This window comes from Sinohyriopsis cumingii, unplaced genomic scaffold (assembly GCF_028554795.1).
Source record: "Sinohyriopsis cumingii isolate HCF-2022 unplaced genomic scaffold, ASM2855479v2 utg001837l, whole genome shotgun sequence".
Lineage (NCBI taxonomy): Eukaryota > Metazoa > Mollusca > Bivalvia > Unionida > Unionidae > Sinohyriopsis > Sinohyriopsis cumingii.
Window position 1 is genome coordinate 565,784 of NW_028316068.1, and position 13,652 is coordinate 579,435.

At 35.3% G+C, this 13,652-nt stretch overlaps 1 protein-coding gene across 1 annotated transcript in view; it reads right to left on the reverse strand.

Moving 5' to 3' along the window:
• Positions 1-13,652, reverse strand: part of LOC149771459 (potassium channel subfamily T member 2-like) — a 153,812-nt gene that overhangs the window by 117,118 nt on the left and 23,042 nt on the right. Inside the window, exons 6-10 of the mRNA XM_089948428.1 lie at positions 12,927-13,013; positions 11,745-11,848; positions 9,117-9,303; positions 6,954-7,118; positions 6,429-6,565 (exon numbers count right to left, since the gene is read on the reverse strand). Of these exons, the coding sequence (XP_089804554.1) occupies positions 6,429-6,565; positions 6,954-7,118; positions 9,117-9,303; positions 11,745-11,848; positions 12,927-13,013 (680 nt within the window). The remainder of the gene's footprint in view (positions 1-6,428; positions 6,566-6,953; positions 7,119-9,116; positions 9,304-11,744; positions 11,849-12,926; positions 13,014-13,652) is intronic.

The following is a 13,652-nucleotide window of genomic DNA, read 5'->3' on the forward strand; positions in this document are numbered from 1 at the left end:
GGCATTTGGGTCTGTGTGGGGGGATATACACTGAGATCATTCCAGTTCAATGAAAGGCCATTAACTGCAATGTTTTCAGATCTGGAACTGGCTAAATATTGTAGCTTGGCATTCTACCTCACTGCAAAGAGACTGACAGCAGACCATCCTAAATGAACAGAGTCAACTTAAGACTCAGTGGTCAATGTACTATTCTGAGTCAGTTGAGACCATCCTGAATGAACACCAAGTCAACTTAACACATTAACCCCTGCAGGTTTTTGTCATTTTCATCTGAAATTCGAGTAGGAAACACATTTTGAAAGCTATTTCTGAATACATCCTAAAATACTAACTTCCAGGTGATCTTCCAATAACATACTGCCAAGTTGTGTTAGAAACATCGTTTTTCATTGGCTATTTGGCTTGCGCATGAGTAGAAGGGTAAAAGTTTCTAAACAGACCCATTATTTTCGTACTGAGACCACTCTTTATTCCAAGTGCCTTTCTTATCCTGCTTTTTGCAAAGGTTCATCTGTCTGTTTGCAGTTCATACTGGTCTGCCTCAGATCTGAGACCAAAACATCTAAATTCTGGACACAAAATTGGATTCCAACCACAGGCAAATTTTTGGTAGAAAAATCGGGTCCCAAAAATGAGGTTTTTCCCTCTGTATTTTGTGTGCAACTAGAAATTCCAGATTATTTGGTATCATTGTAGAGCTACATCTGTCTACCATTCTATAATACCACTCACTTTAGTGTATCATACATAACCTTGAAGCTACAGAGCTCGGCAGTAGGCTACTACCTCCTGCCAAGTAAACACGTCACCAGGGGTTAATGTGTTAAGACTCAGTGGTCAATATACTATTCTGAGTCAGCTGAATCTGCCTGGGATGAGGTAGACTTATTATGAAATGAAACCAGAAAGAAAATCCTAACAATAAGACACAGATCTGGGGTTGTGGTTCCCTCTTATATTTTGAGATAACAGATGATTGTCAAGTTGTCAGAAAGAATCATAATGCCCTTTCCAGATAAAGTCTCCTGCCAAGATCACAAGGTATTTGGTTTTGATCTTTAGGAGGCTGCAGAACATAGTGTACTCCAGAAGGAACCTAACCCTGCTTGAAAGGAGAGAAGGTCATTGACAACTTAACCACTCATGCTGGCATTTGTACCAATTGTCATTGCCAGTGGTTGGACATGCAGAAGGGTACCAGCCTGAAGCATGCAGATGGATGTCAACCTTAAGACAGTAGAGGTCCTCCCATATGAAGAGACTGGACCACTTTTGATCCAAAACTTAGAGATTTCATCTAGTTGGCAAAGTTTCAGCCACAGTTGGGATAGAAGGATCCCATTCAACATCTTCCTGCATAAATCCCTTAAAACCACAATCCCATTGACAAAATTAGATTTCCTTTTCCAGGATGTTTCTACTGTGAGATTAAATGTCTTAATTTACTCATAAACACAGTGCTCCCATTCTTATATGGCCTTATAAGATGGGTGATCTTTCCAGAGGGGGACTAAATGTTTTGCGAGAAGTACATGTAATGTACATAGTAAGAAAGCTAAATACTTCAAAGCATTTAATATCTTTATTTAAAAGTAACTTTAATGATAAAAAGGTTCTTCTTGTCTTAAAAATATACTTCTATTAACTGAACAGATTAAGATTTCTTATTCTTGATGTAAGCATAAAATGTGAGTGGCGTATTGTCGCCATGCACACTGCAACACCATTCTTGGTACACAGATAATTAATTATTTTTCTGTTAGCTCCATCCTCCCAGTGCAGCTAAATATTTTCCTTATCTGTTGTGATGTTTACTCAAGTGATTTAAAAAAAAAATAGTTTGGCAAGTCACCCCCCCCAAAAAAATGTTGAGTCAAATAACTCTGACTTTCTTCTAAAGTAACAAGTCTTCATTTATGTGATGACACGTTACAGTTTTGTAATGATTTATCTCCATGTTGCTAATTGTAGTGTGATTAAATTATGCAGATGAAACTTTGGTAGAGTGGACAAAATGCCTTCCTTATAAAGGAATTGATATATGTACTGTAACACGATTTTTTGGTTTTTGCCTGGTGCCCTGTTTTGTTGAAGGTTAATTTGTCTGAGTGTGTTAATCCACAAAATCTAAATTTAGCCTATGCTGACCATGATCTTGACAATTACATCTGGATCTAATCATCAAAGATAGAACTCAACAGCTGAGTGAGGCCAAAAACTCAATCACAACACTGTTGAGCCCATTTCCTGTAAACATCAGCTTTTATAGATAATGATATAATATTAATAGTATTTATCTTAGTGTTATATATACTTTAGCTAACACTTCTTTCAGTAACGGAAACCTGACACTGGGAAAAAGGTATTGGCGGAGATAATCAGATTACTTACCTTACCATATAAATTAATTATTTGTTCAAGACACATTTAAAAAAAAAATGGCTGCATGTGAGAGGAACATTTTAATTTTTTTTTACTGTTATGTATATTTGATTTAATTCAATTGTTTGTTTGTTAGTTTTCAATTTTTTTAATTCCATTACATGCTATTGTAAATGTAACTTTATTTACTGGATTTGACATTTTCCAGAAATTCAGTTTCACCTAACTATTTCGTAAACACATAATAACAAAAGCTTTTATCTAATGCTGATCTAGTTCCTGACCTTGATTCAGAAATCGGTGAAAGTTGAAGTAAACAACTTTTTTTTTTTATTTATTCTTTCCCAGAGTGAAAATCACTGGTTTTAGTCAGGGCCATACTGGGAGTATGTGATGTTAGGCATGTAAAAAGCTTATTATTCTAGAAACATGATCATGTGACCCTCATACAGGAATCTGTTTTGCATCTTAAATTAATATAACTTTTTCCTATAGAGAATTTAGTCAGTCTAGCTTTAAACCACTGGCACATAAAGGTATTTTGTGGTGACCAGTCTGAGTTGAAATTTTTAATTTTTCTTCAAATTATTTGCATTCCAAGAGATTACCTTTCCCTGGAAATACTTGTGCTCTTAATTAATTCTTGGACAAAAACAGTTATCATAATTTACACAGAATTCAAACACTGGAATATTATTTTCTGTGATTCGATGAAGAGCTGTTGACACATCAGTACAACACTGAATACAGCATACATCATTACTTTCCATTTTGGTTTTCATCAGGATTCAAACTCAGTTTCATTGGGACATTTTATTACTAGTACTTCTATTTTTTTAATTCTTGGATTATTTTTCGATTTGATTCATAAAACCATAAGTTCTTTTTCTCATTTTTACCTTGTTTATTGGGGAAATTATTTGTTAATTTTACAAAGCTTGTTGTCTTCACTCTTTTCTTTTTGCGTTTTGTAGGAGTCTAAACATAACAGAACTAATATGCTGGCCGTTTTTGGTGTTAAAGGGGTGGCCATTCTTGAGGGGTACTTTTAACACAAACTCATCAGTGCCAAAGCATTCTGTCTGTAAAAAGCGAGTGGCCATTGGTCGGGGGGTGGGGGGGCATTCAAGAGGGGGACCACTCTAATGATAAGACTAAACTCACTTTTAAATCTGATTTCACTGACACTTAATTGTTGGAATACACATTATTTGCACTGTAGCAAAATTACAGAAAGCAGCAGCAAGTTCAAAAGACACGCCGGTACTAATCCTTTCTGCGATATGGTTCCACGTATCAGTGAACAATGGTCAACAATAAGCTGGTCCTCTGTATAATTAGTGAGCTGTGTTTACAGAGAAAAAGACACTGATCCACTGCAGTTGCTTTAGTGCTAAATGTGTACTTTAGCCGAATACAATAGCTCATACAGACCAATTAAAATTATGGCTTATTAGAAACACTGGTTATTTTTGATGTTAGGAATACAATATCTTACTTTTCCAGTATACAACAGGTGTATTTGTTTTGGAATTTTAACGTAGCTTTAAAAACATTTCAGTCATATCACTACGATGTCTGCAGTGTGGCAGTTTATAGTGATGTCTAGCACTGGGGCATCATGCCACAGACATGTAGCATCATGTCCCACCCAGTCACATTATCCTGACACTAGGCCAACCAGTCCTAACAGTAACCTCTTAATGCTGAGCGCCAAGCAAGGCAGCTGTTAGTACCATTTTCATAAGTTTTTGGTGTGACTCAGCCAGGGTTTAAACACTCAACCTCCCGCATCCAAGGCGATGTTCTAACTAATACATTATATACAGAATTATGTTATAATGAAGCGCATTAAAACGAGGGAGAGTTGTAGATAGTGTCAAGCAACTTATTTAACAAAGTATATGGTGCCATGTAACTTGTCATGTAACAAAGTAAACTGTGCCAAGTAACTTGTCATGTAACAAAGAAGATGGTATGAAGTAACTTATGTAACAAAGTAGATGATACCAAGTAACTTGTCATATAGCAAAGTGGATGGTGCTATGTAACTTGTCATGTAACCAAGCAGATGTTGCCAAGTAACCTGTCATGTAACAAAGTATATGGTGCCAAGTAACCTGTCATGTAATAAAGTTGATGGTGCCAAGTAACAGAGTAGAAGAAGCCAAGTAACTTGTCATGTAATAAAATAGAAGATGCCATGTAACTTGTCATGTAACAAAGTAGATGGTGCTTAGTAATTTATATGACAAATTTAAAAAAATGGTATGAGTAATTTGTCAGATGACAAAGTTGATAATGAGAGAGCAAAACAGTCATCTACATTCAATAAAATTTATGCAATACACTTTCCTGTTACAAAAAGATTCAGAATACTGCAAACTTGTAGCAATGCACCAAAATGCATGTTTTCACTAATTTCCAACCAATTCCCAAGATCAATGCCAACACTTCTATCCAAAAGGGAGCTCACTCTTTATTTACTTATGTGTTGGCAAGGAGATGACTTAAAACAAGCCAAAAGCCAGGCTTAACTCATTCAGCCCCGGAGGATTTTGTCGTTTTCACCTTAAATGCGAATAGGAAAGACATTTTGGGGGCTATTTCTGAATACATCATAATACATCGGCTTTCAACAGATTTTCCATGAGAATAATGCCTAGTTGTATTAGAAACATCGTTTTCCATTGGTTATTTTGCTGCAAAAGGGTAAAAATTAATGTTCTTTTTTTTTAATTTTTTTATTGCTGAATGGACCCATCATTTTCGTATGGAGACCTTTATTTCAAATGCCCACCTTATCCTAGTTTGTGCAAAGGTTCACCTGTCTGTGTGCAGTTCAGACCAGTCTGCCTTAGATTTGAGGCAAAAAGGTCTAAAATCCAGACACAAAATCACATCCCAATCACAAGCAAATTTTGGGTGGAGAAAAAAAAAGGTCAAAAAAATTAGGTTTTTCCCTCTGTATTTTGTAGTGCAACTAGAACGTCCAGATTATTTGGTATCATTGTAGAGCCATATATATATCTGCTTTTTTGTAATACCACTCACTTTAGTGTATCTTAAATTACCTTGATGCTGCAGAGCTCGGAAATATGGTACATCACACCTACAGGTGGGATTGGGGCCGAATGAGTTAATGTCTATTTTAGCTTGGGAGGGATAGATTTGCTAGTTGGTAGATATTCAATTATGGTGTGGTAATGTAATTTAAGCAATAATTTTGAGTACTACATTCCAAATAAAAAAATTAAACAGAATGATTGCACACACTGATTTCAAAAGAAGTTAATTGTTGCTTATCATGTGAAAACTGTATCACAAATTATGACTTGATGTTGAGAATATAGCAAAATGCCTGATCCAAACCATCATTCCAGTTATCCTGAAAGCGGAAGACAGCATTTTAACTTGACATTATGTAAATTTCAATTTATTAGTGAGTGTATAATATTTGTTTATTTACCAAGTAATTTTGATAAAATCTGTTTTGCATTAATTTTGTGATAAAATTTTCATAATGTGTATGCTATAAATGAAACACATATTCTGATAAACAGCCTGGAATCAGAATTAAATATTACTGACCACCATTTCTGTATGTACCATGTTATGCTAATTATGGTAACGAGTCTGTAAACGGACAATCAGAGCATGCTGATGTTATGAAATACTGTGACTGATATAATTGGCCATGTTATTTGCAGTTTTACGCTCAGGTGTTGAAATAAAGCAATCACACTTATTTTCATTTATGTTTGGATAATGGACCATGTACGTATGCATTACATTTGTTAGGACAACATAAACATTACCTTTATAAATTTATCTTTTGCATATTGATGAATCACTAAATTGTATGCAAACAAGAGGATTAAAATGAAGATTGACTAAAAATTAATTACGTAATTGTCACTTTTATTGCATTTTCTTCTACATGTATGGAAGCCAGGAATATAATTCGGAGTTTTGAAGAAAAAAAAGCTCTTCAGGAACTTATTAAATAAAAGTATTATACATATAGCAGTATAATGTCTTACCTGCAGCGCCGCAAATCTATATCTTTAAGGGCTGATCCCCTCAAGTAGATGACTCTCTGGGTCCATTTGGGGTCCTTAAGGATCATTTGCATATTGTTGTCCATTTCATCAGATCCTAGTAACACAACCATGTATGCCTAAAACATGTAACATTGGGACTTTTAGTTCTCATGCTACAATTGGTTGTCTTCATATCTTATCACATAGGTTTCTCTTTCATGCATGATTTTAAAAAAATTGTGAAACTTGTTTATCGCTGAAAATGCAGCGAACAGCAAATAAATTAGAACTTCAGTAAATCAAAGATTACATGCCATACAAGGAAACTATACTGTATCAACTAAAGCAACAGTATTTGGTAAGGGAAGTAACTCATACACGGTTCTACAGACATCAAGTTTGTTATAAGCATGATGGAGTCATCTAGTGTATTAATGTGAGATATACAAATTCAATGCTGCTTTTCCATGTGGGCAAAGTATGCCATGCAGACATTTTAATTGGAGACAGTACTGTATTTCATACCTCTAGCTTGGGATGAGCAAAGAATTCTTGCAAAAAGTCCATAACCGACTCGGTGCTGAGATTCTGAGAGCAGACAACAACATGCTTGTTTCCGGCCGCTTTACGCTGTGTGTACTCTTTTCCAGCCCGGCCTCTCTGAATCCATGTCGAGACAATAGTCTGTATCTGAATAAGGACATCAACACATTTGAAAGAAGCGCAAAATTTTAGCTCTGACTACGATTAATTTTGTATTTGAGTTTCAACAAATATCAGAAGTGGGTGATTTGTCTAATGTACACAAACCAGGTGAATAGTTAAATTCACACAAGACAAATTAATGCTGCAAATTCAAAAAAAGCAGGTGAAATATGGTGTAAACATGAAGCAGGTGAATGGTGTAAACACAAAGCAGGTGGACTGTGTAATATACAAAGCATTCTGCATCTGAACTTCAGCAAATAGTACAAGCAGGTGAATGTTATAAATGTACACAAAGTTGTTGAATGGCATAAATGTACACAAAGCAGGTAAATGGTGTAAATGTACACAAAGCAGGTGAATGGTGTAAATGTACACAAAGCAGGTGGATGGTGTAAATGTACACAAAGCATGTGAATGGTGTAAATGTACACAAAGCATTCTCTAACTGGGATTCACCTGATTACTACCATGATGATCAATAAAAGACATATATAGTTAGAAGTGAACACTATTTCTACATAAAAAAAACTGGAGAAAAGTAAATTAAGCATGAAATATGTGTCACAGTGACCTACTTTGGAATATGTGTGTGTGTGTGTATGTGTGTGATTTGGATTTTTAACGTAGCTTTAACAATTTTTCAGTTATATCACAACGATGTCTGCAGTGTGGCAGTTTATAGCGATGTCTATCACCATGTCATCATGTCGCAGACATGTAGCATGATGTCCCACACAGCCACATTATGCTAATACCAGGTTGACAAATCCTAACACTAGCCTCTTAATGCTGAGCACCAAGCGAGGCAGCTGTTAGTACCATTTTTGTAAGTCTTTGGTATGACTCAGCCAGGGATCGAACCCATGACCTCTTGCATCCAAGGTGGAAGCTCTAACCACTAGGCCACCGGAGTGGTTTACTTTGGAATGAAAATACCACAAAGTATCTGTACCAAGGTACACATTCCTATAAGATTACTTATGTAACTGACATAAAAGTAAAATTACAACCATAAACCAAATGTATCTGTACAGAAATTTCTCATGGATTCCATATGGAATACTTCAGGAATCCATATGGAAGAGATATGGACTGAAAAACTTATGGAATCAGACAATTTATTCCATATCAATTCCATAAGTATTTCACAGCAAGTGAAAATTCCATATGGAATAAAGTTGCTCATGTATTATAGTGTCATTTGAAAAATGTGCAGCAATGAGAATAGCTTCAATGCAAAGTCGATAAGAATGTAATTGGTCAATCTGTATGAAAAATGAACACCAGGACTAGCATTTTGTTTTTTGTGCCATAAGATCTTTACAGTAGTGGCTAACATGCTAACCAGGACAAGGAATTGAACCAGGATGATTTTGAAGTTATACAACTCAAAACTGATTAACTTTCAGAATGAAATAAAGGAGGGACAACATATAGATCACTGGTGGAAATTGTTGCCAAATACCCATTCTATCAAAGATAGTCATATCTATGTGGAATGTTCTTGGCCCACAAGTAGAATCATCTTTCAATATTGTGAGGCATTATTGTGTATATTATCAAAATATTCTAGGTGTGTTAGAATTCAGTGTAAAATAAGAATAATTATATCACTGAAAATGGTCACATGATATGAGTGTGATATTGCCAAAAAATTTCAAACTCTTAAGATATTTATGCTCTGAGTATGGGAATTTCCTAATAATCAGGAAACAACTGAAAAGGTTGCTTCCTTGCTCAATTTAATTCATGATCATCAGAGTTTGAAGTTTCCAGCAATATCACATTGCCTTCTCCAGCCACTAATGTTGATCAAGTGACCTATAATGATCACATGATTCGAGGAGACGGGTGAAAATGGGTGATGCTTTTAATACTGTACACTGCCGAACATGTGGCAGCACTGGCTGGAAAAGTATGTACTATGTCTCACTTCCCACCAATATGGACTCAACACAAAGTACAGCTTATATTACCTACCTGAAATGGAATAAAAGCAAAGGCGACGCAAATCATGAGGATCATAAAAAGCCGGCCAAGCCAGATGTCAGGTGCTATGTCTCCATATCCAACAGTTGTAAAGGTGACAATCACAAAGTAAAAAGCATCAAACATGGACAGGGGTCTGTGTTGGCTGGCCCTCTGTATATGATGTATACCACAAACTCTGTGACAAGAAACACTTACATTAAGATACTGCACAGCATATTTTCTGTAACAAAGGATACAATGAATAAAATGTGCAGAATTAGTATTAATTATTATATACCCACTGCACAACTTCCAAAATGAATAGCATGGGATAATCCAGTAAAGTTTCCTCTTATCAAATGATGTCAGCACTTTTTGAGTGCAGTTCAACACATGTGGAACCCAATAAGTTTGTTACTCTGTAACGTGACATGACGGTGGATATATCAAGACATAAGATTTGTAAAGCTCATTTAAGTGCCATAAAAACATAATCAGGTCACCGACATATAATTCTGCATACCAAACTTAATTTGCTTGGATCAAGCAATTTATACAAAGTCTTGCTAACAAGGATTTTAAAAAACTGGTCTATATATTGAAAGTCATCACAAAAATTTCAGAAAAGACTGAAATATTGTCATAATATGTTGTATTATGATACAGGTCCAACTGCAAACAAGACAGAAACTGTTCTGACTCACATGATATGTCCACAGAATAGGGTCTATGTTGTTTGTTCTACTGATGAATCCTAACTGCATAGACCCAGATCTGTCAGCACATTTTGTGATGGCAGATCTGAGTCTAAGCAGTTTGCAGATGGATTCGACTGAAGCAACTTAGCTCCAGTAAAGTCTTTCCTGTTTTCAGGCAAATTAACTCTATAAAGTACACAAGGTTTATTACAAAATGCAAAACTTCTACAATGAAGAGTTTTGAAAATTTCATTTTAAATTAGCACATTTCTAGCAACTAACTGATTTTACTGAATCGATTGCAAAATTTGTTGTTGTTGTTGTAGGGATTAATGCCATTTTTCAGCATGATAGGCTATACATGGTGGCCAGTATTAATGGTGGAGGAAGAACCCGGGAAACCCCCCCGAAAGAACCACCAACCCATGAGAAGCTACTGGCAAGCTTTCTCACATACCCACATTGGCTGAATATGAGACTCAAACCTACACAGGCAGAGGTGAGATGGCAGTGATCGACAATAGAGAGCGCTTCAGACCACTCGGCCACTCGGGGACCCTCGATTGCAAAATAGTACAGTTAATGATTCTGAACTACATATGAATGTCTCAGACATCATGGTTCTGCCTTATATGATGTCATTTGTGATGTTATAAATTGATATTTATAAGGTGTAATACAAATAATTATGAAGTGGTTTCAGAACCTAATATCACTGACCTCATGCAATTAAGCAATACTCAAAATATCCATCTGCCCACTATTCCATAGACAGTGTGATTTTTTTGCTTATCTGTGATGTTGTCAAATCTTCAACTATTTCAGTAAGCGTGATGTAATCATCAATATGACTGGTCAACAGAATATAAAATTAATTAAAAAAATTAAGTTTACTGAAGTTATCTTTGATTGAGCTCCTTGTGGAATCATCCAACAAGATGGTTAATAAGGGTCAATTGGTATTCTGAAGGGTTTGTTAAACATTTCACATTTCTGCAATGTACTGAACTGCACTGTAAGAAATTTTTTAAAAAATATGACTATCATGGGGTAAATATGACTATCATTGGGGGAGAGAGAATAAACAAAAGGCTAGTCTAGTGTATAGTAATAGGGAGACAGAATACACAAAAGGTTAGTCTAATGTACAGTAATAATTTTAATTCATGTCCATTAAAAATATTGGTTTCACTTTATGGTATTTGTGCATTTCAGTTTCACAAATAATGATTTTTTATAAAGGAAAGAAAGATATCATATTAGGCTTCATTTTGTTTTCTTTTAGTCCTTGGTGTCATACATCGGACAGACCAATTACAGTACAAGGATTTAATTTTGGTCACATGGATCCTAGCAGTACTGCATTATATCCAGTACTGCATTATATCCATAACTGTGTTATATCCAGTACTGCATTATATCCGTAACTGTGTTATATCCAGTACTGCATTATATCCATAGCTGTATTATACCAATTACTGCATTATATCCATAACTGTGTTATATCCAGTACTGCAATATATCCATAACTGTATTATACCAATTACTGCATTATATCCAGAACTGTGATATATCCAGTCCTGCATTATATCCTTAACTGTGTTATATTCAGTACTGCATTATATCCATAACTGTATTATACCAATTACTGCATTATATCCAGAACTGTGATATATCCAGTACCGCATTATATCCAGAACTGTACTATAATGCTGTTCATTATAAAGAGAGATAACTTTACTGTACAAATACCAAGAACACTGAAGTTAAGGGAAAATATTTCATTAAATCTAAATTTCCCTAAATTTCACACTAACAAATGTGATAGTAAACTCTAAAATGGGCCAGCAACTTTTGAACATAGCAAAATGTTATATACCTTGCAAAATTTCTCAAATTTGTTTGAACATTATTTATTACACTAAGAGTTGATACATACGTAGTGAATGTAAGGCACAAGAGGACCACTGTTAGTAGTAACATTTGCTGTGAAAGTGTCACAGAGATTGTCTGGAATTTGTCTCTGGTATGGTGGAGGTCATTCTGATGAAAGAAACAAAAGGTGCATAATTTGAAGAAAATTAAGTTCAATATTATATTGTTGTTGTTGTTGTTGTTATAAGGTTTAATGTCATTTTTCAGCACAAGATAGTCTATACATGGCAGCCAGTATAAATGGTGGAGGAAAAACCCGGGAAAACCCCAGAAAGAACCATCAACACACGAGAAGCTACTGGCAAGCTTTCTCATGTACCTACATTGGCCAAGCCCAAGACTCAAACCCATGCAGACAGAGGTGAGATGGCAGTGATCTGTAATGGTGAGCACTTTCGACCACTTGGCCCCTTGGGGCTCCTTCAATATCATATAAAACTTGTTTAAAAGTTTATTTCCAAATGCCGTGCTCACAAGGAGCCCCACACATAAATCCTGGGGGCCAAAATGATCCAAATCAAGCCAAGCATTTGCTAAGCCATTCCTGACTGCACAATCATCAAGAAATCTTTCTCTCTCAGGATGGGGTATAATTTTTATTTGATCATGAGGTGCAATAAGAAAATTGTGATGGAATATCTTTGTCATGGTTGTTCATCTTCTATATTGTCAATTCTAATGCACATTATATCAAATTTAAACAATGTATATTACTAATGCATGCTGCTTTAGCACAATTACTTCTGTTTATCCTTAATTTTTAATACTGACGATCATGTAATTGTTTAAAATCTTTTCAATGTGGGTCCTATAATTTTGTATACACAATCTCAATCCCAAAATGAAATATTTTGTACACATTATTTTTCGATCTTGTGAAGAATCTTTTTTCCATATGAAAAATAATGTGACATAACAATAAAGTGATTCAGATGACAAGATCCATATTTACTGGTAAGTCATTTCGGAGTATAAGACGATGCTAAGATTTTCTGGTCAAAAAGTATCATCTTATATGCTGGCAAACACAATATGTTACATTGCAATCACAACAATGTCGCTGCCCCACCTAAGGAAAATGGACTCTTGTTTTTAACTTCTGGAAAAGACTTTAAAATAGGTATCTCATATGGAAATTCTTTACAATGATAAGGGATAAAGTCATTGTGGCAACATCAATACTTACAAGTATTTTTTCCAAAGCTATCTTGGCAAGCCAGCAGTTCAGGAAATGGGGCACAAACAAGTCTTTCAACACTGAAGGATACGCTAGCTGAAAGAAAATGCAAATGAAAACTTTAACTACTCCCATAACTACTCTCTCTCTCTTATAAATATGCTGGAGATGTGTGTGTGCACATGTGTGTGATGAAAACTGTACATCCTCTGCCTCTGCCCATGAGTAGCATAGCTATTAAGTTTGGTGAAATTCAATTCAATGAAAAATTGTCAAAAAAAAGTCAACATTTTGGCTCCAACACCTGGACCTTTGACCTAGAATCATCAAACACCAATACACCTCAGTCTCTACCCATCAATGAGGCACATATGAAGTTTGAAATACACTAAACTATACTGTGCAACCACATTTAGTGAATGGAAAAATAAATGGTCATAGACAAATGGACCAAGTGATTAAATTTTTTTTTTTAATCCTGAAAGCATTTGGTGACATTGTAACCAGCACTTGAAGTTCAGCTCAATGGTAAACCAGCACATATATGAATTTTAAACTGGCAAATTGATGACAAAGGTTACAAGGAAAGAAAATTGACACCTATTTCTCATCGCTCATAGATTGGGCTTTTATCTCTTCCGTCTGCTTCTCTCATGTTGGTTGGTTGGTTTTCTTGCTCTGCTTACATTTATTGTTATTGTTATGCGTTTATTGCCATTTTTCAACAGACGATAA